General features: G+C 26.8%; 6 protein-coding genes across 6 annotated transcripts; 4 read left to right on the top strand and 2 right to left on the bottom strand.

The window, feature by feature from the left end:
• Window positions 1–4,134: 4,134 nt before the first annotated feature.
• Window positions 4,135–4,571, top strand: OCT59_019722 (uncharacterized protein; the record flags this gene model as incomplete). The annotated part of the gene is made up of 3 exons (XM_066143743.1): window positions 4,135–4,193; window positions 4,266–4,327; window positions 4,393–4,571. The coding sequence occupies 3 exons, from the start codon at window positions 4,135–4,137 to the stop codon at window positions 4,569–4,571; spliced, it is 300 nt and encodes a 99-aa protein (XP_066005465.1).
• A 286-nt stretch (window positions 4,572–4,857) lies between these two features.
• OCT59_019721 (uncharacterized protein) lies at window positions 4,858–5,058 on the top strand (the record flags this gene model as incomplete). Its single annotated transcript, XM_066143741.1, has 1 exon — window positions 4,858–5,058. One exon carries the CDS (start codon window positions 4,858–4,860, stop codon window positions 5,056–5,058), a length of 201 nt encoding a protein of 66 aa, XP_066005464.1.
• Window positions 5,059–12,667: 7,609 nt separating this feature from the next.
• On the top strand, window positions 12,668–15,870 carry OCT59_019720 (uncharacterized protein). The gene is made up of 3 exons (XM_066143740.1): window positions 12,668–13,462; window positions 13,565–14,180; window positions 14,268–15,870. Exons 1-3 carry the CDS (start codon window positions 12,803–12,805, stop codon window positions 15,824–15,826), a joined length of 2,835 nt encoding a protein of 944 aa, XP_066005463.1. The 5' UTR covers window positions 12,668–12,802; the 3' UTR covers window positions 15,827–15,870.
• Window positions 15,871–16,221: 351 nt separating this feature from the next.
• OCT59_019719 (uncharacterized protein) lies at window positions 16,222–16,523 on the bottom strand (the record flags this gene model as incomplete). The annotated part of the gene is made up of 2 exons (XM_066143739.1): window positions 16,222–16,287; window positions 16,356–16,523. The coding sequence occupies 2 exons, from the start codon at window positions 16,521–16,523 to the stop codon at window positions 16,222–16,224; spliced, it is 234 nt and encodes a 77-aa protein (XP_066005462.1).
• Window positions 16,524–21,530: 5,007 nt separating this feature from the next.
• Window positions 21,531–22,181, top strand: OCT59_019718 (uncharacterized protein; the record flags this gene model as incomplete). The annotated part of the gene is made up of 1 exon (XM_025311900.1): window positions 21,531–22,181. One exon carries the CDS (start codon window positions 21,531–21,533, stop codon window positions 22,179–22,181), a length of 651 nt encoding a protein of 216 aa, XP_025167260.1.
• Window positions 22,182–23,970: 1,789 nt separating this feature from the next.
• OCT59_019717 (uncharacterized protein) lies at window positions 23,971–26,393 on the bottom strand (the record flags this gene model as incomplete). The annotated part of the gene is made up of 17 exons (XM_066143738.1): window positions 23,971–24,019; window positions 24,102–24,142; window positions 24,226–24,257; window positions 24,363–24,378; window positions 24,581–24,631; window positions 24,710–24,742; window positions 24,818–24,859; window positions 25,075–25,116; window positions 25,318–25,359; window positions 25,534–25,572; window positions 25,640–25,678; window positions 25,747–25,785; window positions 25,851–25,889; window positions 25,957–25,995; window positions 26,064–26,102; window positions 26,168–26,206; window positions 26,358–26,393. 17 exons carry the CDS (start codon window positions 26,391–26,393, stop codon window positions 23,971–23,973), a joined length of 657 nt encoding a protein of 218 aa, XP_066005461.1.
• Between the last annotated feature and the right edge of the window lie 1,250 nt (window positions 26,394–27,643).

Genomic DNA, 27,643 nt, shown 5'->3' with positions numbered 1-27,643 from the left:
TGTCTAAAAGATATATTACGTAAGTTGGGATAAATAATTGTACGCAGCATATAAGATATAACAAATGATTTAATTCTAAAAAATAAAAAGATATATTATGCGAGTTGGAATAAATAAGTGGACAAAATTGTCCAAAAAGGTATATTATGAAATAAGTGGACAAAATTGTCCAAAAAGATATATTATGAAATAAGTGGACAAAATTGTCTAAAAAGATATATTACGAAATACTAAGTGGACAAAATTGTCTAAAAAGATATATTATGAAATAAGTGGACAAAATTGTTCAAAAAGATATATTACGAAATAAGTGGACAAAATTGTCCAAAAGATATATTACAAAATAAGTGGACAAAATTGTCCAAAAAGATATATTACGAAATAAGTAGACAAAATTGTCCAAAAAGATATATTACGAAATAAGTGGACAAAATTGTCCAAAAGATATATTACGAAATAAGTGGACAAAATTGTCTAAAAAGATAGATCGACTTTATAATATTTAGTATAAAACATACGTATTTTCAAAGTTCAAACTTTATCTATTTTTTTTTTTGAAAATACTTTAACTTACTTTTTCTGGTTAACTGAAATTCATTAATATTCTCAAAATATAACTATGTAAGTACGTGACTCAACATCCCTGAATACTCCTGAATTTAAAACTGAATTGTTGTTGATGAAATATTTCACGTTTATTTTCATCATTTCATTTTTCGTTAGTCATTTATTTTAATATTTTAGGTTCCTAATTTTTCTTTGATAAAATGACAAGTTCAGAACCTTCAGAAAATCCAAAAAAAGGACATCATTTTACGGAAGTGTAGAATGGACATATGATAAAAGAAGTACAGAGGACAAGAGGACACTACGCTGCGACATGTAGCTATTGTAACTTTTATTGGAAGGATGGAAAACTTCACGTTTTACGTGAGCACTTAGCAAATCATTGCCGAAAATGTCTGCAAGAAGTGTTATTACAGTTCGCAAAAATTGTAGGTAATGAAATAGCAGAGAACGAAGAAGATGATGAAAGCGACTCAGAATTAACAACTAAAAAACAAAGGCTCAATGATGGCTAAACATCCATCCGATCTTTTTACAAGAATAAAAAGTTAGAAAAAGGATATAGTGATGAAATACATCGTTCAATAACGAAAGCATTCGTAATGTGCAATATTCCTTTTAGTATAATTGAAAATCCTTGGTTTATTGATTTGATCAAAACTTTACAACCAGGATATGATCCTCCCTCAAGGCAAGTTTTGAGTGGTACTTTATTAGAATCTGAAACATTTCACGTAAATATATGTATTATGAATGAATTAAGTGCTAACAATAACTTTACTATTAGTAAGATTTTTAATTTAAATTAAAATGAAGAAATTTTTGTAAAATATTGACAGTTTTGATATGTATTTATGTTCATTAGCGATGGATGGTTAGACTGATCCACATGGGAATAGCCTTTGGACATTCATGTTAATAACTGGGTCAAGGAAAGAATATCTTTTAAATCTTGAGGATCTTTCAAATATTCGCCATACAGGAGAGCATTTATCTAACGTTATTGAGGAAGTTATCAATAAAGTGGGAGCCAAAAAGTTTGTTGCTATTGTGTCAGATAATAGCTCAAATGTTGCAGCAGCACATAAGATAATTGACAACAATTACCTAAATATCATTAATGTGTGATGTATCATTCATTACGTAAACCCAATAAGCACATCTATTGTAAAAATAGATAAAGTTAAATATATAGTGAGATGTGCAAACATTCTCTCAAAATATTTTAAAAATTCTACCCTTGGATCATCATGGTTCAATGAAGCAATCAAAAGTAAAAATATTGAAGACAGAGGGCTGAAGACTTACGTAAAAACAAGATGGACAACTGTCTATGAATGTGTACATTCTGTGTGGAGATTAAAAGATGCTTTACAGCACGTATGTTAATAAGATAAATTATTTTTTTTTTAAAAAAAAAAATTTAATTTTATTTAAATTAGGTTCTGGAAAATCATGAACACGAAATTTCAAATCAAGCTATTAAAACTATTTTGAAAAAACGAGGATTTTTTGATGATGTTCGCGTAATATCAGATATTTTTAAACTGATAAAAAAGGCAATTCTTATGCTTGAAAGAACGTATACTACATTAGGACCCCGAACAATATATATATAGATCAGATAAAAAATTCAAAATTTACTAAGGTCAATAAGCAAATATTTTTCATGTCTGCTAAGCAAACTTTTATCTAACCCATAAATTTTTTACACTGCTAAGCAACTTATTTTATGACATATATATATTTATATATAATTTTTTTTATAAAATGTGTATATAAAAAAAACTAAAAAAACAAAAATTTTTGAAATAATGTATGGATAAAGCTATTATTATTTTTTTGTAATATTACAACTTATAAATATTTCTTATTAATATTTCGTATATCTGTTCTGTGACTTCAAAGCGTAATTTAGGTACTTTAGTCAAAGGAAACATCCAAAATCTTCTTAAGTAAAGTTGTTCAGCAGGTCGAATCTACTTACATATAAATTTTTATCATAATTGAATAGATATTTATGGATTTGTTCATGTTTTTTGTAACGCCACCAATACGCGGAATTTTTATTTTTAAAATTTACTGTAAAATTTGTCAAAAAAAATATTTTTAAAAAATTTTCTAAGTAAAATGAAATAACTTTTATTGATTATTACAAAAATTATAGTGTAAAATTATAAAAAAACAGAAAACACTTATTTTTCCCTTTCCACCCACCCGTTGCTCTCATTTTAAATATATATTTTTTAAATGTTATACAGACACGTATATGATTTATGATTTTAATGTTACGCGGACGCGTATTTGTTTTATCAAAAACATGTTACACGATCACATCTAAAAATGTTCCCTGTATTACGTATACAATTAACTTATTCTTTGTATTAAAAATAGTAAATTTTTTTTATACAAACATGTTTATAACTTTGTTTACATATTTTATTAGATTTTTTTAATGTGAAAATGTAAATATATATTATATTATATATATATATTAAAAAATTCTATCCTGCTACGCAAATATATATCTGACTATTAATAATTTAAGGGTCCAGTATATTGCGTCATCATTTGTATATGACCATATAACGATCATTTATATGATCACGTGACCACGAAATTGACGAAAAAACTCTTGGAAAAATAAAATATTTTCCAACCTACCATATGAATTTTATTAAATATACGTTCAAATAATAAATATAATGCATCCTATCTACATTTTAACCATTTATTAATATTTCTATATATTTTTATGGACAAAACTTAATGAAAATACCATTTGTTTGATTGATATTGTACATTAAAAATAAATAAATAATAACTTCACAAACGCCAAATATATAATTCAAGGTTATTAAATTAATTTATTTGCCTTTCCATTTCATTATAAAATAATAATAATCTAATTATTACTTCACAACATATGAAATATTTTGTATTTAGTTTAAAGGAACAAATACGCTTATTAAGATAATAAAAAAATAAAATGGTATTAGTAAAAATTTTTATTTGAATATGATGCTTGCTAATTTTTTGATATAAATTATTTAACTAATTACTATATTATTAAGTCTCAAAGTTTCGCAAGTTTTAAGTTAATTTAAAGTTAGTCTAATTAGAGAATTCGCAACTTACCTTAGAGAATTCGCAACTACTGTTAACTTCATATGGTAGTTTTTCATTGTAAACTATATTTATACTATACTTTTTTAAAGTTTATTTGAAAAACCAGAAACTTTGGCTCTCTAACAGATATTTTTAAGCAGGAGTTTGAAAAATATTAAAAAATTTTTTCTTGTAACGAAAGTAAAAAAAAGATGATCTCCAATTTTTTGCCATATATGGGATGACGTAATATACTCTTAATACTCTGCTACGCATAATTATATCTGACTATTTAAAAATTATGTTATCAAATAAGCAATAATAAATCTCACATAGGAAAAATTTTTATATGTTGGTTAAGCAAACTCAAAATCTACCTTTATATATATTGTTCGGGGTCCTACTACATTGGCAGATTGTTACCTTTATCTCCTTAGAATTGCAACCTTTTTTAAACAAATGCCAATAAATGATTACCGCTCATTAAAGAATTCTTGTATTAAAGCCTTCAATGAGAGGTAATATTCAAAATAATTTTAGTTTAATAAAAAACTAAATAACTGAAATAAGTAATCAAATTTCTTTAATAGATACAAAGAATTTGACGAAAATATTTACTTATTGGCTTTCTTTCTCCATCCGCAATATAAAGGTATTACTAATATAAGAAAAAATAATTAAATAAGATAAATAATTTATTCTTTATAAATATTGTAGGAGCGGGTATCCACAATACTCAATTTGAATGTATCCAAAAAACTGCGCTTAATATTTGGAAGAATTTGGGTCATAAGAAAACTTCTGGTTTAGAACTTAAGGCACAGTTTCGCAAGTATTTGGACCAAGATAACCCTTATAGCGCACTATATTCAAATAATAATGGGCCTTTTCAGTAGTGGAACTTAATAATTGATGGGCGCAGCTCATTATCTCGTCTTGCAAAAATTGTTTTTTCAATAACGCCACATTCAGCTAGCTGCGAACGCCTTTTTTCAGCCCTTGGATGGATGTTTGGTAAAAGGAGAACAAATTTAAATGTGCAATATATGTCCAAAATTTATACTCATAATATTCATTTACTTTCAAATAGTAAAAGATCCTTGAATCACATTGGAAATAGCATATCAAATGATGATGTTCAAAAAATGATAGATAATTTATTTGAAGAGGAAGACATATTAAATGAAAATGGAAGATGAAGAGGAGGAATATGAAGAGTCACCCAATATACAAAAAGAAAGTGTTGACGAGATGTTAAATATCGAACAAGTGATAGATTTGGGACTGTGGGTATATATTGAATCTTCTGAGATTCTATTCATGTTTAATAATAAATATGATAGTGAAAATGACGATGACTGGAATCCAGAAGAGATTGTTTAGTAATAATAAATTGTAATAAAAACAATTTTATTTTGTAATTACTAATAAAATATAAACAATAAAAATAATGATGATCCTCTACTCAAAAGTGGATAATTTTGTCCATTTTGAATCATGTTAATTTAAATATAACCAAATTTATTTATATACTAAAAAGTGGACAATTTTGTCCATTTTGTAAACTCATAAATCATGTTAATTTAATTTTTGCAATTAAATATAACCAAATTTATTTATATACTAAAAGTGGACAATTTTATTCACTTATTCGTAAATTTGCGATAATGTAAATTATTTGCGAATTTGCAGATTATTTGTGATACTATATAGATTTGCAGATTATTTGCGGGTTTGCAGATTTGCAGATTTGCAAATTATTTGCGGATTTGTAAATTACTAAGCGCAATTAATTTCTAAAATCCGCAATATTGCAGATTTTGGAAATCAATTGAGGACCTATCTTTAATGATAGGTGACCAATAGGCTACCTGATTTGTGACTAATTAGTATATATAAGTAGGGTTTTATATTATTTAAAGCGATAAAGAGTTTAACTTGTAGTGTAATTCTAGTATAAATAGTATAGTGATTAGTGAGTAGTATGAACATTAAATGCATTTTTATTAATTATAATAATCCGGATTGATATAAAATCTATGGCCTAATCAGAATTTGTTATTGTAATCAAGCGATCGATCACATGATTTAAGTATTTATATTTCGCACTTTATTTATTTTTTTTTCTTTCCGTTGTAAAAACCTTTCTCTTAAACTTTTTATTTAAAACTATTTAAACCAAACTAAACAAATTCTTTACTTAGTTATTATGAAATAATATTATTAATATTTTTTTTTATTTTTATATTTAGAAATAAACATAAAGGTATATTTTTCATTATACTTGTTTTTTTTTATATATTGTTAAAATAGAAATGTGGCGCAGTAATTTTATGTAGATCAATTTTGTAGATCATTTCGTAGATCCCTTGATTTTTTTGATTTTTTTGATTTTCTTGATTTATTTGATAAATCTGATAAATCTGATAAATTTGATATATTTGATTTATTTATTTTATTAATTTTATTTATTTTATTTGTTATATTTTATTTATTTGATATATTTATTTTATCTTATTTATTTATTTTATCTTATTTATTTATTTTATTTTATTTATTTTATTTATTTATTATATTTGTTTTATTTATTTTATCAAATATTCTTGATTTTTATTTTATTATAAATAGTGATAGGATTTTACCAAGTAGAAGGGAAGGTCAGTTAGTTAGTTAAGAATTGTATTGTAGTTTTTGAGTTATACGAAAAGAGTATTATTCCCAGTAGTATAATTCAAGATAGTTAATTTCGCAACCAAGAGATTATCTATATTTTCATCGTATTCAAAATCTTACATTATTTTAATAAAAACCTATTTTCTTTAACTGAACATCCAATGTTATTTCACGTAATTATTTGTGATCAACTTAAGACTCTCCTATTAAGTTAAACTCCAGTTAATCTGTTAAAGCGTTAAAGTTTTTCAGTCAGCTTTAATCGTTGACAGGATAACAATATATATATTTTCTATTGATGTTCTAATATTTTTTTTTTCTTTTTTTCCACTAATGTTTTCTGCTACTAATATTTTCTATTAATATTAAATACTACTAACGTTCTATTAACGTTCTTCTATTAATATTTTCTATTTTACTAACTTTTCTTTCTTTCTACTAACATTTTTACTAATATTTTCTATATTTACCACTAACATTTTTATTAACATTTCCTTTTTTCTCTTATAAATTAATACACTTACTAATATTTTCGCTAATATTTCTTTTAAATAATAAACAGAAGCAAAGAGGTAATTTTATTATCATCAGTAGAAATTTACATATTACATAGTATAATTATGTTCAATTTTATTTGATTTTATGTAATAAATAGAGTAAGATTTGTATTATTGCTTTTATGTAAATAAAATTTATAAATTTTAATAAAATTGAATTTCATTTAATCCGAATTAAAATAAAAAAAAAAGAGATATAAATCTATTAGTTTTAATATGAAATTGTCAAACGTATACAATAAAAATATAGTATATAGCTACTATCTGATATATGCCTGACATGATATAAATATACAATATCTATATATATATTTCACTACCCGATATATGTGTGTTAAATGTATTGTTATCCTATCAACGATTAAAGCTGACTGAAAAACTTTAACGCTTTAACAGGTTAACTGGAGTTTAACTTAATAGGAGAGTCTTAAGTTGATCACAAATAATCACGTGAAATAACGTTAGATGTTCAGTTAAAGAAAATAGGTTTTTATTAAAATAATGTAAGATTTTAGATACGACAAAAAATATAGATAATCTCTTGGTTGCGAAATTAACTATCTTGAATTATACTACTGGGAATAATACTCTTTTCGTATAACTCAAAAACTACAATACAATTCTTAACTAACTAACTGACCTCCCCCTACTTGGTAAAATCCTATCACTATTTATAATAAAATAAAAATCAAGAATATTCGATAAAATAAATAAATTAAATATAATAAATAAATAAAATAAATAAAATAAAATAAATAAATAAGATAAAATAAATATATCAAATAAATAAAATATAACAAATAAAATAAATAAAATTAATAAATCAAATATATCAAATTTATCAGATTTATTAAATAAATCAAGAAAATCAAGAAAATCAAGAAAATCGAAAAAATCAAGGGATCTACGAAATGATCTACAAAATTGATTTACATAAAATTACTGCGCCACATTTCTATTTTAACAGTATGATATCTATAATATATATCACTGATATTTTACTACCCGATATATGTATATTAAATGTATGATATCTATAAGATATGTCACTGATATTTGACTACCCGATATGTATAAGATGTGTATATGATATTTACAAGATGTGTCACCATTTTTTTACATTTATACTACATATATCAGGTACCCGATATGTATAGTATTGTTAAATATCATACACATATATCACATATATTATACACATATCAGGTACCCAATATGTACCCAATAGCATCAATTTTGACCAGTATAAGCTAGATCTGAACAGGACCCCGCTTACTTCTAATAGAGGTCTCCGAAAATATAAGGTAAAATTTATATTAAAAAAAAATTTTAGGTCTCTTAATAGATAAAGGTAAAATTATATATATGACAAATAAAGGTCTCCGGATATGTAAGGTAAAGTTAAAATAGGTTTCCGGTTTTATAAGGTAAAATCAAATATAAGTTTACAAATGTTTCGGTAAATAATAAGGTAAAATTGTATATAAAATTTAATATTTACCTTATATATACTAATTTGAAATATTGTACAACAATTATTACAATATTTGGTAATATACGTTTTATAATTTTTTCTCAAAATAAAAAATTTATTCTCTTCTTTATACTTGTAAAAACCATTTTATATTTTTAATTTTATTTGCATTAGCACTATCTTTTTGAAAATTATTACAAAAATTAGCTTTTAAAATATAAAAATTCGTACAGCAATTAGCAACTTCAGAATTTAATTTCAGTACTTTGGTTAAATCAAATCATATTTTACTATCTAAGAAAGTTGTTTAGTAAGGTCGAACTACTTATATTTGAATTTTTATAGCAGTTGGAGTAATATTTATTGCATACGAGCATTTTTTTATTTTAATATTAACTTAAAATTTACGTTTTTTGTTTATTAAATTCGGAGCGTAATTTGGGCATTTTAGTCAAATGAAATCACCTTTTTAAGCTTAAGTAATATTGTTCGGCGAGATCGAAACTACCTGAATATTAATTTTCATAAGAATCAGTTTAATATTTACGGAATACGAGCAATTTTCGCACTTTTAATTTTTTTTTATTTTCCCGATCAGTGATTATAGGGCGTAATTTGGGCACTTTGGTCAAATGAAATCACTTTTTCATGCTTAAGTAAAGTTGTTCGGCAAGGTCGAAAATATTTAGATAAATATTTTCATAGCAGTTGGATTAATACTTATGGGGTACGAGCATTTTTTCATAATAATACCAATTACGAATTTATTTTTTTTAAAAAAAAATTAATTAGATTTTTTTAAAGAAAGTAAGTGAATAATAGTTTTGAAGTAAAGTTAAAGATGTGTGTCTTTAAGATTTTTTTTATAGTATTTTTGTAATTCAAAGTACTTTTTTTACTAATAAAAGTTATTTATCTTTAAAGAATAAGAATTAAACTTAGTAAAAATAAAAAATTTTTAAAATTTATTGTAATGATTATAAAATATTTTGTTTATTTAATATTTAAAAAAATTTAGGTCTCTGAAAATCTAAGGTAAAATTTAATATAATTTTAAAAGGTCACTATATATATATGGTAAAATTATGAGATAAGAAAGGTTGGTAAAATTACTAGTAAATCTGAAATTTTGCCCGGAGACCTTTATTAGAAGTAAGCGGAGTCCTATCTGAACAGTGAACATCTGAAAAAGTTACAGAAAAAATTAAAAGGCATAGAATATTTAATTATAGATGAAAAAAGTATGGTAGGGTATCGTATGCTTGCCTTAATTGATATGAGATTATGTTAAGCTTTTCCTGAGAAATAAAATAAAGTATTTAGTAAACGCTCAATAATCTTGGTTGGAGATTTTGGTCAGCTTCTTCCAGTACGTGATGAACCAATGTACTCAAAAATTTCTCAAGGAGATTCATTGTCAAATGACGGTATAAAGATATATAGACAGTTCCATGAAGTCTATAAGCTCGATGTTATTCAATATCAGTCAGGTGATTCTGATGTACAGTGCAAATTTAGAGGCATATTATTGCGAATGCGTGATGGTGAATCAATGCTAGATAACTGGAAAGAACTTACTATTCAATTCGCTAACAAATCAAATGTTACGTCAGCAAAATTCTTAGATATCATATATATAATGCCTCAGAAGTCCGATGTTGCTAAATTTAACATTAATAAGCTCAAATCTTTAAATTGTCCTATTGCTCTAATCAAAGCTATCTATACAGGAGGTAAAGAGGTGAGTAAAGCTGATCTTAACTTGGCAAAAGAACTTGAGACTCAATTATTATTGGCAAGAGGAGCAAGAGTCATGCTTAGAATTAACTTATGGACAGAAATTGGTTTAGTCAATGGATCTTTAGGTACTATCCAAGAAATTGTGTTTGAAGAAAACCAGTCATCTCCTTCTCTTCCTATTACTGTTTTAATAGAATTTGACAACTATTCTGGGCTGGCTATTGTTACTAAAGAAGGTAAAAGGTTTGTGCTGGTTTCACCAATTAGATACAGTTAGGAGGAAAAAAAAGTAATTTGCTTACGCTTACAAATCCCTATTTGCCTTGTGTGGGCTATTACAATCCATAAGAGTCGGGGTTTAACTTTACAAAAAGTGGTAATAGATATGGAAAAAAAGAAGTATGCAGCTGGACAATCATTCAATGCTATTTCAATGACGAGTCGTCTTAAAAATATTCTTCTTTACTCCCATTTTCTTTTGACAGACTTCAGCGCATCAAAAATCACAAAAGATTAGAAGAGAGAATAAAAGAAAAATCAAGGTTAATGAGACTTCAAAATTCATACTGTTAACTTTTTAAATAGAAATCATTAAAATTTTTTTTTTTCCACAATTATGGGAATAAATTAAAAATTTGCAACATAATACAATGTATGTTAATAAAATGACACTTTTTTAGTGATACTATTACTTTTTTTAGCGTTACATTTTTTTTACTACATTTTTAGTGTTACATTGCATTTTATAGTTTATAGTTTAAATTTATGAACTTGTAATTTATGACGTTTCGGACGCACCAACGGTTACCGTTTTCTAGTTATAATAAAATATTTATGATAATTTGATTTTATCCTCTTCAAACCAATTATCTTTCTTATTTTTAACTGATATGTACAAAGCTTTACTATAGATAAATATAAAATTATCAGACCAGTTATATTTAGTAGCAGCTAATTGAAAGTACCTAGTAAGTAAGTTTATAATAGCAAATTTATACATAAGTTTAATTCATGCTAATTAATAGGACTTAAAATATCCAAAGTAATACTTTAGAAAATTTATCAGTTTTGCAATATATTTAATCTTTCTGCATCACTTAATAATTAATTAGCTTTGCAATCAGATTCATCTCTTCATCCAGAAATTATTTATTCAATAATCTCAAAAAATTGAGTTCTCCATTAATTTTAGATCATTTACCTAGAAAACTAAATCTGAAAAGAAGTGATATGAAAATAATAATGACTTATTTTATGAATAATGAAACTTGGAATAACAGCTTATAAGATGAGAGACTGAAAAAAGGTTTAGATATTTCAAAAAACAAGCTGAAATAAATAATATTGGATAGGTTATTATTTTATTGAAAAGGAAAAAATTTTAGGTAAAGCAGTCAAGTTATTTAAAGAAACTGCTTGTTAGAGAAGTTTCTGATGCCCAATTAGATATGTGTTTGCTTTAACAGATAAAATAGTTCACTAAATTTAACTTGAAAGAATTTGCGAAAATATTTAATCATGGCAGCTGATAATGAAAAACTGCTTAATTTAACTTGGGTGGTTTATTTTTAATGGAAATTGGGGCATTTCAAAGAACAAAAGGAAAGGGTTGAGTTATTTAAATTGACAGCTATTAAGGGTCAATCGAAGCTTGTACTATGTTAGATAAGTACTCTCTCTAAATGCACGCATTATATATAAATGCACCCTCCCAAGTATATAGAGATCATATATAATTTCTCTCTCTAAATGCACCCTCTCTAAATGCATTTTTTCAAATATTCATTATGGTCCAAGGGGGGTGCAAACCTCCTGCATTTTAAATCGTACATCGAACCTCCTGAATTTTAGATAAATCTGTACAATGAAGTAAATTTTATGACAAATTTGTACGTGGGAGGTAATATTTATTGCAAATCCGTACATACGAAGTAAATGTAATCTGTACGTCAAACTTTAGTCAATTTCTCATATCCGTACAATAAGAACCGATGAACTTTGACCAAATGCTTTAAATCCGTACAACGAGGTTCCTATTAGTATATTCAGGGGCCCTATCTGAATCAGAAAAGTTTTAGTTCGGAATCGTCCTTGGACAGAGATACTAAATTTAGCATGAATGGAACATTGTTCTGGATATTTTAAGTTCACCGTCTTTTGTCAAGTTCCTGGTCTATAACTTCTCAGGCAAAAATCTATTTACATTTTATATTGGTACCGATCGTTTTTTTCCGAAATACATGAATATAACAATAGAGTTTTGACGTAATATTATTATCAAGAAACAAAGTTAACGGAATCGATACGGGATGTTGGCCAGAATTAAAGCATAGTGCCGGACTAGGTTTTCGTAATGCTGGCCAAGATCCGATTTCCAGAAACATACAACATGTTACACCACGATTGCCCGACGCGTTATAAAATTAATGTAGGGCAAAGTGTCAAAGATTGAATTTCTGACCAACCATAATTCTGATTAAACTGGGATCATCTATATTAAACCGAATTCGTAAAAATTTATTTGTTGTACATTACTTATTTACAATTGTTTTTTTCTCAAAAAAAGCCCAAATTTTTAAAAAAAAATTTCGAAATTTTTTTTTATACTGCAGGAGTGTATAAATTTGTTGAATTTTTTTTTGTAAAATAAGGAATTTGTATTAAAAATAATCTTATACTTAATATGTTTAAAAAACGCTCGGAAAGTTCAGAAAGCTCGGGAAAAACACCGAAGAAACCAACGGAAAAATTATCGGAACACTCTGATGGCTTGAGCAAAATGGGGGAAATTGCTGTTGAAGTTGGCGGAGCAGCTGGAATGGTCGATGTTTTAAAAAACAATCTTCCAAGCGGCAGTACTGCTCAAGCATTCTTTAAAACCGCAGGAGATATAGCCGAAGCTGTTACTCCTTTCCTACCTCTTGTGGGACTTGTGGGTACTTTAACAGAAGAAATTGTAGAAGCATATGATAATGTTCAATATAATAAAAAAACCTGTAGTGCATTAGTCAATCGAGTTGAAGCTGCTGAATTTTCTATTAAAGCATTGATGAGACAAAAAGAAGAGAATCTTAAAAATTTTAAGGATCAAAATTATTATCAAACTTTTGTAAGATTTACAAATTGTCTAAAACAAATTAAGAAATTATTTGAAGATATTTCTCAATTACCTAAATTTAAAAAATTTGTTTCGAGTGCAGATATTAGAGAAAGGTTTGAAGAGAATATTAAAGAATTTAATAATTACTTTAATGATTTAAATTTAGCAATTTCTATCGCTACACAAGATCAATTGGATAAGGATTTAGCAATTTTACATGATGATATGATTGAAATGAATAAGGTACGTAAACATATAATTTCCAAATTTCCTAATTTGAATTCTTTTGACCAATTATTAATTTAATGATATAAAAAAAAAATTTTTTTTCATATACTTATATAGTTTTTACATAAAATTGAAGGTGGTATCACAGTTACAGTTGATAATACCGAAACAATCATGAACAAATTGGAAATCCAAAACAATGAAGTTAAAATAATAGTTGAAAATGTTATAGAACAAAATAAACGGCTTATGGAAATGAATGAAAAACTCGATGAAGACAGAGATAAAGCGATCAAATTCATTTCGCTTAATAGAGTAATTGATACTATTCCCTTACTTAATAAACAAGTAAATGAACAAGACTCAGTTACAGCCAAAGATATTAAAGCTTCAGAACTCCAAGATCCTCCAAGATATGTACGACCACGTCAAGGTAGCAGAGTAAAAATTCAAAAAAAAATTTATAATGCATTGGAAGTTGCTTGTAGACCTATTTCTGTATACAATATTCAAAAAACTAAAAAGCACCTTGCTATCTTGGAAAAATTGGCTGCTTGCCCATATATTATTAAATTTCATGGACTATCGGAAATTTCTACAGAAAAAGTAATGGTTTATGAATGGGCAGAGCTTGGAACTTTAAAAAATGTTTATAAAAATTATAAGATTGATTGGGAGGCAAAGATTTCTATTGCAAGAGATATTTGTCGTGGTTTAGCTTTTTTGCAGTCAGGTATGATAATTTTTATTCACTAGTAAAATGGTATGTCCAATTTCGGTACGATCACTAACTTGTTAATTTTGTCATTTCACTTTATAGTAAGGATTTTTCATCATGATATTCGATGTGAAAGCGTATTAATTAATGAGAACATACAACCTAAACTTACCAATTTCAAATTTGCCCGTGAATTTGATGCTTACCCTATTCCAATTGATAATATAAATGCACTGATACATTGGTTAGCACCGGAAAAATTAGGTCATATTATAGCAGATTGGGATAAAAAGCCTAAAAAAATGGAAGAGGCCAGATATACCATTCAATGTGAAATTTTTAGTTTTGGAATGCTTCTTTGGGAACTTGCTTTTCAAAAAATACCATACGAAGGTATGAGTATGTTAGATATACAAAAACATGTTCTAAAAGGTAAAAGGGAGACATTGAATTTCGGATTAAGTCCTCATCCAATTCAAAGAGAATTTGGTGAAATTATTAAACTTGCTTGGCAACAAGATCCATCATTACGTCCAGGGATCCAACTTCTCTTTAACAAGTTACAGGAGTCATATGAGAAAAATGTATTATCAAACAAAGGTTCTCCATTAATGCGCCCATTAAAAGAAAAAGAAAATACTATCAATAGTACTACAGGAGATGAAGAATTAGTTGGTTCATTTCTTTCAGATTCTGAAGATCAAAATGAACTGACTCCACCAATTGTCATACCATTAATTCCAGTTAGGGAAGGCTTACAAGCTCATTTAGAAGACAATTATAAGAAAGCTTGGGAATGCTTTGAAACAAATGCAAATGTTGGAGATATAATAGCAATGTATTGGCAAGGGTATTATTATTTGGAAGGAAAATATATTGATAAGAACAAGCAAAAGGCCATGGAATCATTTAGAAAGGCAGCAGATGCTGGCAATACTTATGCTCAATTACGATATGCTTTTTGCTTGATTGATAAGGAAAATAAAAATATTGATATTAATAAATTTATGAAATATTTACAACTGGCGGCTGATAATAATAATGCTACAGCTCTTTATAATCTTGGTGATGTGTATTTTTCTGGTAAATTGGGTATTAAAAAGGATAAGGAAAAAGGTATTTATTATTTGAGACAAGCTGCTTTACAAAAGCAAGCCAAAGCAAAAGAAATACTGGAAACTGTTGTACCATTAATTCCAGTTAAGGAAGGTTTACGAGCTCATAAAGAAAAAGATTATAAGAAAGCTTGGGAATGCTTTGAAGCAAATGCAAATGTTGGAGATATATTGGCAATATATTGGCAAGGTTATTATTATTTGGAAGGAAAACATGTTGAAAAGAACAAACAAAAGGCTATGGAATTATTTAGAAAAGCAGCAGATGCTGGCAATGCTGATGCTCAATTACGATATGCTTTTTGCTTGATTGATAAGGAAAATAAAAGTATTGATAGTAGTAAATTTATGAAATATTTACAACTAGCGGCTGATAATAATAATGCTACGGCTCTTTATAATCTTGGTGATGTATATTTCTCTGGTAAACTGGGTATTAAAAAGGATAAGGAAAAAGGTATTCATTATTTGAGACAAGCTGCTTTACATAAGCAATCTAAGGCAAAAGAGGTACTAGACAAAAATGGCATTAGTATATATTTTTAATTATTCTTTATAATTTATTAAAATTTAATAAAAATCAGATTCATAAATAATATTTATAGTCTATTAATAAATTACTACTTATAAACTGTATTATAAACATCTATTTTTAATAGTTAATCTGATATTTTGAGAATAAAATTCAAATCACGATATTGTATTTTTTAGCATATGGGCTGATTTGTCTACCTTTAATTAAAATATTGATTTTATTACATTTTTATCATACAAAATACTATATAATATACAGTAAATTGGGGGTGAGTATTAAAAAACTTTTATTTAATGTTATTATACTATAAGTTGGTAAATATTTCTTTTAAATTAATATAATTCTTAGCACTTACTATATATATTAAAAATTTGTATCTCAACTTTAAACGTAAATATCTCCAGATCTAATGATCCAATCGGCAAGCTCTTTTTTCGCTCATATAGACCAGATCAAGGGCTTTCCGAAGAGCCTAAATTTATAAAAAACGGATCAGTGGATCCCAAGATATTTGCATTTAAGCATGTTAAAAGTTTGTACCTCAACTTTAAACGTAAATATCTCTGGATCTAATGATTCAATCGGCGAGCTCTTTTTTCGCCTATAAAGTCCAGAACAAGGGCTTTCCAACGAGTCTAAAATTATAGAAAACAGATCAGTGAATCTTGATATATTTGCGTCTAAAGATGGTAATACAAATTCTGACATAAAATAACTATTTTTATTGTTTGAAAATATCTATTATGATACCATTAGTCTTTTATATGATATTTTTATTATACTTTTATAAACATTTATAGCTACTAAGACTATATAAATTTTTATTTTACTTTATATTTTATTAAAATATACTTACTTTTTAATAATATATGTTAAAAATTCCATATACAGTATATGAGAAATGGGTTTTTTATTAGTGAAACACACCTCTTTTACATTTAATAATTTAAGTTTCGCAAATGTAAATTTTTGTTCAACTTATTATTTAGTCAAGTGATCATCAATCAGATGATTTTTTGGTATTACAAAACAATTTTGAGTAACGAAAATTGTGCAAATCAATTCAATAACTCTTTTTAATGCAGAGTAGACAAATCAGCCCATATGTCCAAATCGCATGATTCTATTGGCCATATAGTTATCGCCTTGGGTAATTCTTTTTGAATATCTGTAATGGTAATTTGCGCATCAGTAATATTTTGCTTAATGTATACCTTTCCTTCTTGTAGTGCCCGCTAACACATCTGGAAATTCAATGCAAAATACTGCCAATGAGCATGACACGCAAATCTTCTATTCTTGTATTAAAGAAGGTACCTGAAATACTTGGCAGGCTTTATATCTTTAATGCGTTCTGCGCAAAGGTCTGCACTTCCAGTCAGATATAAGGTTAGGAATGCGCATACTATATAACCTGGCATTTGGAATTCATTAACAGGATTTTCATTTATTTGTGGCCACATTATAGGATGATTTTCATTTTGTTTTCAATTGAGTATATTTTTAATAGCAGTATCTTTCCGATTGGCTGATGGTGGAAGTGGAACGAAGATACGTGTAATAATGTCATCCTCATTTTCGTCACAACATCATCATTAATATCTTAAAGTTGGTCATTAATTGTGCCATTAATTGGCAAAAACTGGAGAATTTTATGATTGATGATTACGTCAGCGTAGTAATGATTATTTTATTTTAACTAGACTAACGCTTGAGTGACCTTACCACAATGAACTTTGAAATCCCTAAACGCTTCCGCATTGCTCGCAGATTGATGACATATAACAAGCACATCTAATAAAGATAGATATCTAGAAAGCTTTGAAGCAAATTTTTGGACATCTTGAGGAAAGTTGATAACGTTTCCTCAATATCTATGCTAACCTCTACGAAGTCTATAAACTGACATCACAGAAAATACTCATACAACCAACATTTCCTTAACTTCTGTGAGATCACGAAGTTCATCAGGTTCTTCGTCTGAATCCATATTGTTATCTTTTGAAAATTTTTTTGGCTACTTCTCTTTATGGCAATGTTAGCATTCCCCCTATAATTACAATAGATGAAAAACTTTCATTGCACATTGTGCAGAGTGAATGTTTAAATTTATTAACTTTGTTACAAAATTTCTTTAGAAGATCTCGCTTGAATTCACTAAATACACCGGCATCAGTATGTGTCTGCACCATTTTCTGCATTATTTTCTGCACTGTTATCTTCTACACCATCTGTGCCATTATCTTGAAACTTTTGCTGCAGATTTTGTTGTTGCGAATTCAAGTCTTAGGTCGTTATATTTTGAATGTTTTTCAGGTATTTTCTTTGTTCACAGTGGTAGCTAAGGCGTTTTTCACATTGTTCGTCCATTTCCATTGCTAACTTTACGCATTTTTATTCTTTGTTACGTGAGCCATGCGCCTTTCTCTTTTCAGCATTTGTATTTTCTCTTGCCTTTTTTTACTGCATAATTTTACGTTACTTTGCAAGACGTATTTCACATTGACTAGATGTTTTATTTTCTCTAGCTTTATGTTTTCGAAGTGCGTCACGGCTTATGAATTTATTATCCATTATGCATGCTATAGAGAAACTCCATAGTGGCTTGTATTTTACTTTTGTTAATCGATCATCGCATATGATAATCATCATGCCAGATTACTATATTTAGAATAAATATTAGTGACCATTTATGCTTTACGAATTTATTTTCAATTGTTGTTAATAATTAACATGTGATAATAGTATATTCATTTTACAAATAATAAAAAATTTTATTAACATATACATTCAATTATTACATTTGATATTTATGAATTTATGATTACTACATTTCTTATCTAACCTTAAATTCGCAATGCTACAAAAGTAAATTAATTAACAAAATTTTTTCGTTCCAGACCTAACGGTTTCTATTTTCTAGTATTATTAATAATAAATCCATTACAAATATTATTGCAACGTAATGTTTAAATTATTTTGAAATTATGATTTGTAATACTTTTATTAAGCCCTTGTGATATAATATTGTAATTAATTGCAAAATACATAAAAACAATTTCAATCATTACAAAATAATGTCAGTATTACAGAAGTATAATAAGAATATTATAAAAGTATTTCAAAAAAATAGCCATTTTTAGTAAAGTCATGTCAATAGAGTAATTTTAGTTTTGACTTCTCACTGTGCAACTATTTTTATATTATTTTATTGTAATTGATTTGTTTTATTAATAAAGATATATGATATCAAAATAATATCTAAACAAATATCGCTATGATATTTTTATAATAATTGTGAAAATGCAGTAATAATGTCAAATTAATATCATAAATAAGCTTTAATTTTTAGATAAAATAGATAAAATTATTGTCATCGCAATGGTGTTAAAACAATGTCAATTAGATAATCCTTTAAATAGATATCGTTGTGATATCTTTACAATAATTGTGAAAATGCAGTAATAATGTCAAATCAATATCATAAATAGGCTTTAATTTTTAAATAAAATTATTGTCATCGTAATAATGTTAAAACAATGTTAATTTAATAATCCTTATAAATAGATATCGTTATGATATCTTCACAATAATTGTGAAAATGCAGTAATGATCTCAAATTGATATCATAAATAAATTTTAATTTTTTAAAAAATTATCATTATTGTAATAATATTAAAGTGATGTCAATCAGATAATTCTTTAAATAAACAACATCATGATATCTTTGTGTTAAATTTTAATGATACAGTGATAATATCAAATCAATATCATAACAATATCGTTACAACAATCAATATCGGTGTGATATGAATTGTATATTGTTTCTATATTAATTTAATATCGCTCAAATTTTCAAGGTTTCTGTAAAGTAATTACTAATTTTATTTTTAAATATAATAATAAATTTAATGCAAAAATATATACTTATTTTATACTTAATTGACGATCCGCGAGTCAACTAGAGAAATTACATATAAAATTTGACGCAAATCATATACTAATTTGTCGTAATACGCCGACTTTAATGATTTCGATGTAACAAAAACTATAAAGCATAGTTTACTAAAAATAACACAAACAATAAAGTAAATGTCACACTTTTATTTTTCAAAGCTACAAAGTGTAAAACTTTTTTTTGACGAAGTTTACCTTGAAAGCACGCGGCATTTACTATGTTATTAGGTAAACTAAGGTTTTAAAAGTACAAATTATGGAAATATTTTTATATTTCACTAAACTTTCATGCATATTGCTTTATTTTTGATATATTTTATTAGTAAACTATGCTGTAATAACTTCTAAACCGACAAATTCAAAACTTTTTCACACTCATTATACAAGTGATATGGTATGATAAAACTAGTTTTTGTCTTTCAAATCTCAGATCTCTTAGAAATTGGACTTTTTTCTAATGTTACATTATGGTTTTTTTTGCATGAGATTGGTGGGAAAACTGTGGAAAACTATTTCATTAAAGCAAAATGGCGTTATTTAAACATTTGGCTAGAGAAATTCATGAACAACACCACATTCAGAAATGCAGCTTTTAATTAATAAATTTCCGTCAAATTTTATTATCGTTTTCACTACTTGACTCGCAGATCACCAATTAAATAGACAAAAATTCAAAATATTTTAAAAATCTAATATGCATTTTTTAAAAATATTTTTAAAAGTATTTTACAAATCATTATTAATTTATTCTAAATATACTACAGTCAACTTCTTTTATAGTCACTTCCATTATAGTTACATTCTACTATATAGTCACACCAGTTGAATGTTCAAAACACTTTATTATTAAAATATATCCTATATAGTCACAATCTATCTATAGTCACTATCACACCTATCCTCAAAAATCTTATATTAAAAAGAACTGTTTATAATCACAGTTATATAAAGAATATATTAAATAACTTGGTATCTAATAATCATACAAAGATATATCATAATTTGTTAGAATCGTCTTACTGAGATGAATCGAATGGTGGTAGTTTTATCATTTTACAATCACTGGCCGATGAGTTATTCAACAAAATATTTAACATCAGCATTATAATATTTTTTGATTTATGTTTACTGCACCATTTAACATTTTGCTAAATTTCTTGGTATCTAGTGATTGTAAAAAGACAACTAGTGTTCACCCGTTATCTACGACAACAGTTAATATGTATTAAAATGGCATAATTCCAGCCAGAATTAAAAGATCTGCAAAGAATTTCCTTTTTTGAAAATTTGAGCAATACAATTTTTTAATTTCTCTGAAAAGTAACAGAAGATAAAATTTCCTTTTTTGGAAATTTGCGTAACTATAAATTTCCTTTTATAGAATTCTGTGTAATCCAAAATTTCAGTTTTTTGCCAGAAATAAAATTTCCTTTTTTGGTCTTGTGTAATATTGGCAATGAATAGGAGTAGAGTTACGCAATTCAAATGACTTATTTATATGGTTAATCTAAAGCATGTGCTAAATATGATTGCAGTGTTTTTTAATATATGGGGACCTGCGCAGCAAAACCCGGGGTTATGACCGATCACGTGATTTCGAGATTTTGTGATAGTCATATGCCCAAAGGTCTAGCCTTTTAGAAAATAAGGTTTTTGAAGTATAATAAAATAGTAAAAAGGGCATAAAATTTAACTTATTGTCGTTGTATTTTATTTTAAAAACTATCGTATTTTTGCGTATTATTCCCATTAAATAATATGGAGTATGGAATTTATTTTAATAAAGATGGTGCAAATGAAAATATATCAGCCGCTTTAATGGACCTGGAAAATACTTATTTTATCGAAAATTCAGATTCTGATAACGAAAAAAGTACATTAGATGGAGAAATTGAAGTTGCTTCTAATAATGACTATAACAATATTGAAAATCTTAAAGAAAATTTTGAAGAAATGCGTTTAAATGACTTCGAATTTACAGAAAATTATGATAATTATATTGAAGATAAAATTTATGATGAGTTGAAATTAAAAGTAAAGGAGTTTTTTGATAAAGGAAAATGCTCATGTCAAGTTAAGTGTTTTGAAAAAATTGGTTATGAACAGTTTCTTGCGCATCGGTTAGAATTTGAAAGTTTAGACAAAAATATACGAGACGTAGTTGTTAAAGGACAGCTTATGACTTTTCAAAATACCAATAATAGGAAAAATTGTCGTTTCAAATATTGTTTTAATAACAGTCTTCCAATTTGTCGTATCACATATGAAAATCTTGTTGGGATTGGTCATACACATTTAGATAATTTAATAAAGCATTTTCGAGAATATGGCCTTGAAGAACGTATACATGGTAACACTGGTAGAGGTCCAAAAAATATGAATCGTGTTGAAATAAATTATGTCATGTGAAATTTACAATTTTTTAAAGAATTATTCTGATATACATGGTTTACCTTCACCTGGGCGGAAATTTAGCAAAATATCTATGCCGGTTGTATTTCTACCAATAAGTTATAGCTATGCATCAGTATACCGTGATTATATTCAAGCTTATGAAAATGAATATGGAGAAGAAATACGTGTTATAGCTGAATCAACTTTTCGTAAAATCTGGAAACTTCTGATACCATCGCTTCAGTTTATGTCTTCAAAGTCTGATTTATGTGAAACCTGTGAATTGATGAAATTAAATATTCAGTATGCTACAGAACACATCGGGAAATTTTTTGGGGAGCAGATCTGCGCAGATTTTCAGAAATTATATCTGCGCAGATCTTATACTCTGGCGCAAAACATTAGAGGAAAAATCCAATAAAAAACTGCGCAGATTTTATAAATAACAAAGTTCTGCGCAGATTTTTAAATAAAAAACCTTCGAAATATCTCAGCAATTTTTTTCAGTAAAAATCTGCGTCACAATAATACAAATTAATTTATTGCATTAATTACTAATTTATTTATATAATCAAAATTACTTTTTTATTATATATTAACAAGTTTACAAATACAATTGAAATCTATTACTAGTCATTGCTATTCATCATCTTTTTACTGCACATTTACATGTTGTTAATGGTTTGGAACATTGTTCCAGTTGGTTTGATTCCAACAAACAAAAAACAAAATAGAAAATCAGAGATATTTGTTACAAATTTCGAAGTTATTACTTTCGAAATGTTTGACATGAAATTCCAGGATCTAAAAAATAAAGAAAATGAACATTAGTAAAACGTTCGTTAAAGAAAAATAAAAAAAATAACTTCAAAGTATTATTACCTTCGAAGTTCTTCCAAATGGAAGTCCGGAACCTAAAAATAGAAGAAAAATGAACGTTAGTAAATGTTCGTTAAAGAAAATTAAAAAAAAAGAACTTTGAAGTGTCATTACCTTCAAAGTTCTTTCAAATGAGAGATAGGACCTAAAAAATAAAAGAAAACGAACGTTAGTAAAACGTTCGTTAAAGAAAATTAAAAAAAAGAAACTTTGAAGTGTTATACCTTCGAAGTTCTTTCAAATGGAGCCGGAACCTAAAAAATAAAGGAAAAATGAACGTTAGTAGAATGTTCGTTAAAGAAAAATAAAATAAAAAATAAAAAAGAATTTTAAAGGTTTACCTTCAAAATTCTTTCGTCCAGGAGCCGGAGAACCAAAACCCTGCAAAAAAAACAACTGAAACGTTAGTAAACGTTTCGTAAATTAAAGTAACAAAAAAATAAGAATTTTGAAGTTTACCTTTGAAATTCTTTCGTCCAGGAGCCAGAGAACAAAAATCCTACAAAAAAAAACCAACTGAAACGTTAGTAAGTGTTTCGCAAATTAAAAACAACAAAAAAAAAATGAAGAATTTTGAAGTTTTACCTTCAAAATTCTTTTTCGAATGATGATGACCTACCAAAAAAAAACGAAACGTTAGAAAATGTTTCGCTAAATAAAAAAAAACATAAAAGAATTTGAAGGAATTTTACCTTCAAAATTCCATCCAGAAGCCGTAAACCTGCAAAAAGTAAAAATTGAAACGTTAATCTACGTTTCGTTCAAATAAAAAATAAAAATAAAATAATTTTGAATTTCACCTTCGAAATTCCGTCCAATCCAGGTGGCTACCAGAAAAAGAAAAAGAAATCGAAACGTTAGTAACGTTTTGTTTAAATAAAATAAAATAAAAAATGTGTTTCGTAACGAAAAGTTCATTACGAAACTAACCATGTTGAAAATTCCGTTCAGGCTGGAACCAGAGAGCCGAAAATCTAAAAAAAAGAATAAAGAACGTTAACGTTCTTTTACAAAAATAAAATAAAATAAAGAAATAAAAGAATTTCAAAAAAATACCTTTGAAATTCAGTCCAGGAGAGTTCGGGAGAGCCGGAAACCTAAAAAAAATCGAAACGTTAATAACGTTTCGTTAAAATAAACAAAAAAAGAATAAAAAATAAAAAATAAAATTGAAGTTTACCTTCGAAATTAAAGTCCTTCGGCATCCTGGACCTATAAAGAAGAGAAAAATGAACGTTAGTGAACGTTCGTTAAAAAAAAAGACACCCTTTTTTTTTGAAAGTTATTTACCTTCGAAATCAAGTACGAGACACGTACCTTCGGCGTCTTGGACCTACAAAAATGAAAACGAACGTTAGTTAACGTTTGTAAAAAAAAAACTAATAAAAAAAATATATTTTTGAAGGATATAAAGGATATAACCTTCGAAATGAAGCTCCAGAAAGCCATGGGCCTACAAAAAAGAAAGCTGAAACGTTAGTAAACGTTTCGCTAAAATAAAAGAAAAAAAGTAAAATGAAATTTCGAAGCCTTACCTTTGAAACAGGAGACCGGAACCTGCCTTTCAGTTTCTTGTACAATTGTACCTATGAAAAGTAAAAAAATGAACGTTAGAATTAGTAACGTTCATTAAATAAAATAATAAAAAAAATCGAAGATTTTACCTTTGATATGGAAGTTCTTTCGACTTCCTTTACCTAAAAAAAGAATAACGAACGTTAGTGAACGTTCGTTTAAATAAAAAGAAAAAAAAATTCGAAGGTTAAATTTACCTTCGATATAGGAGCCCAGAACTCGTTTTCGGATTCCTTTACCTAAAAAAAAGGAAATACGAACGGTGTTAACGTTCGTCAATAAAGTTAAAAAATATATATATATATATTTTTTGAAGGTTTTACCTTCGATATGGAAGTCCGGTTTGTCTTTCGGCTTCCTTTAACTAAAAAAAAAGACGAAACGTTAGTTAACGTTCGTCAATATAAATTAATTTTAAAAAAAATTAATTTTTTTTTTCAAAGGTTTGTTTCACCTTCAATATAGGAGCCCGGAACTCAGTTTCGGCTTCCTTTATCTAAAAAAAATAAGACGAAACGTTAGTTAACGTTCGTCAATAAAGTTAATAAAACAAAATATTTTTTTTTTCAAAGGTTTTACTTTCAAAGTAAAGTCTGGAGCTATTTTTTGGCGTCAGGACATATAAAATACAAAAACGAACGTAACTAACGTTCGTTAAAGTTAAAATATAAAAAAAAAATATTTCGAAGATTTTTACCTTCAAAATAAGAGTCCGGAGCTGATCTTCAGCATCCAGGACCTAAAAATATGAAAACGAACGTTAGTGACGTTCGTTAAATAAAATTAAAGATTTGGAAGTTAATATACCTCCGAATTTCAAAATCATCGATAGGTTTTATCCGGAACCTATATAATATAAAAAAAAATTATTTTTTTTTTAAAAAAATAAATTAAGATTTGGAGGTAAGCATACCTCCGAATTCCAATATCTTTGATAGGTTCCATCCGGAACCTATATAATATAAAAAAAAATTGTTTTTTTTTAAAAAAAATAAATTAAGATTCGGAGGTAAGCATACCTCCGAATTCCAATAACTTTGATAGGTTCCATTCGGAACCTATGTAATATATAAAAAAAATTATTTTTTTTTTTAAAAAATAAATTAAGATTCGGAGGTAAGCATACCTCCGAATTCCAATATCTTTGATGGGTTCCATCCGGAACCTATATAATATATAAAAAAAATTATTTTTTTTAAAAAATAAATTAAGATTCGGAGGTAAGCATACCTCTGAATTCCAATATCTTTGATAGGTTCCATCCGGAACCTATATAATATAAAAAAAAATTGTTTTTTTTTTTAAAAAATAAATTAAATTTCGGAGGTAAGTATACCTCCGAATTCCAATATCTTTGATGGGTTCTATCCAGAACCTATATAATATATAAAAAAAATTATTTTTTTTTTAAAAAAATAAATTAAGATTCGGAGGTAAGCATACCTCTGAATTCCAATATCTTTGATAGGTTCCATCCGGAACCTATATAATATAATAAAAAAAAATTTTTTTTAAAAAAATAAATTAAGATTCGGAAGTTAATATACCTCCGAATTCCAATATCTTTGATAGGTTCTATCTGGAACCTATATAATATTAAAAAAATTAATTAAGATTTGGAAGTAAGCATACCTCCGAATTCCAATATCTTTGATAGGTTCTATCCGAACCTATATAATATATAAAAAAAATTATTTTTTTTAAAAAAAATAAATTAAATTTCAGAGGTAAGCATACCTCCGAATTCCAACTAAAATCATCGATAGGTTCCATCCAGAACCTATATAATATAAAAAAATTATTTTTTTTTTAAAAAATAAATTAAATTTTGGAGGTAAGCATACCTCCGAATTCCAAACTAAATCATCGATAGGTTCCATCTGGAACCTATATAATATAAAAAAATTTTTTTTCTCTAAAAATAATTAAAGTTTCGGAGGTGATATACCTCCAAATTAAAATTGACAATAAGCTCTATTATGTTCTTGGCTTACAAACTGAACGTTAACTGACGTTCATTAAAAAAAATTTTTTTTTTTTTCAAAGAAAAAAAAGGAATACGACTCCTTTTTTAGTACTGATTTCCCTGCATGTTGCAGATTATGTGCTGAATGTTGGACGAATTTGCCTTAAAGACTCCGAACCTTGCAAATAAATTTTTTTTTAAAAAAAAAAAATTTCTCTGATAAGTTTCGAAGCTTAAAAAATAATAGAAATATTTTTTCTTTGGAATCTTTAACAGATTATTTCCTAAAAGGTGTTATAGAAAAATTATTTCACAAAGTTTTTTTCTTTAGTAATAAGTGTTGTAGAAAAAATTATTTTTTTAAAGTTTTGTAAAGTTTTTTTTTTTAAAGAGTATTGTAGAAAAAATCATTTAGGTATTAAATCAAGTTAGAGTTAATTAAAGTTTAAATATTAAATCAATGATAAAATTGCAGATCGAACTGATATTTTAATGAAAAAAAAGCAAAAATCTGCAAAATTGCAGACTTCCGCATAAATTTTACATAAAAAAAAGCAGAAATCTGCAAAATCGCAGACTTTCCGCAGAAATGCATACATAAAAAATCGGAAATATGCAAAATTGCAGATTATTGCATAACTTTGTAAAAAATAAAAAGTGAAAATCTGCAAAATCGCAGACTTCCGCATAAATTCACAAAAAAAATGCAGAGATCTGCTAATTTTACAGATCTCCGCAGTTCTGCATCTTAAAAAATTTCCCGATGCATGAGAAGAAATTGGCAGTTACAGAAAAATATTTGACTCACCTAAATCGTGCAAAACAAGAACGTGATTACTATAATAATAATATTAAACGTGCAGTTGAAGATGGTAAATGCAATCCAAATACAACTGGATCTCAAATATTATTTAAGTCTTTTGAAGGTAGCATTCATATTGCGTATGATTGGGTCCAAAACGTACAAATTTCTTATTCACCTCAACAAATAGGATCCATATTCTTCAAAAGTCCTCGAAAAGTACATTTATTTGGAGTTTGTAATACTGAGAACTTT

The sequence above is a fragment of the Rhizophagus irregularis genome, chromosome 29 (assembly GCF_026210795.1).
Source record: "Rhizophagus irregularis chromosome 29, complete sequence".
Lineage (NCBI taxonomy): Eukaryota > Fungi > Glomeromycota > Glomeromycetes > Glomerales > Glomeraceae > Rhizophagus > Rhizophagus irregularis.
The sequence above is the reverse complement of the archived record's forward strand: the minus strand, read 5'-3'. Positions and strand labels throughout refer to the sequence as shown.

Excerpts from the sequence above, each read along its gene's own strand:
- OCT59_019720 (XM_066143740.1), top strand. The coding sequence starts at position 12,803 with ATGTTTAAAAAACGCTCGGAAAGTTCAGAAAGCTCGGGAAAAACACCG. Across the intron at positions 13,463-13,564 it reads ATATGATTGAAATGAATAAG|TTTTTACATAAAATTGAAGG; the intron begins GTACGTAAACAT and ends ATACTTATATAG. Across the intron at positions 14,181-14,267 it reads TTTAGCTTTTTTGCAGTCAG|TAAGGATTTTTCATCATGAT; the intron begins GTATGATAATTT and ends TTCACTTTATAG.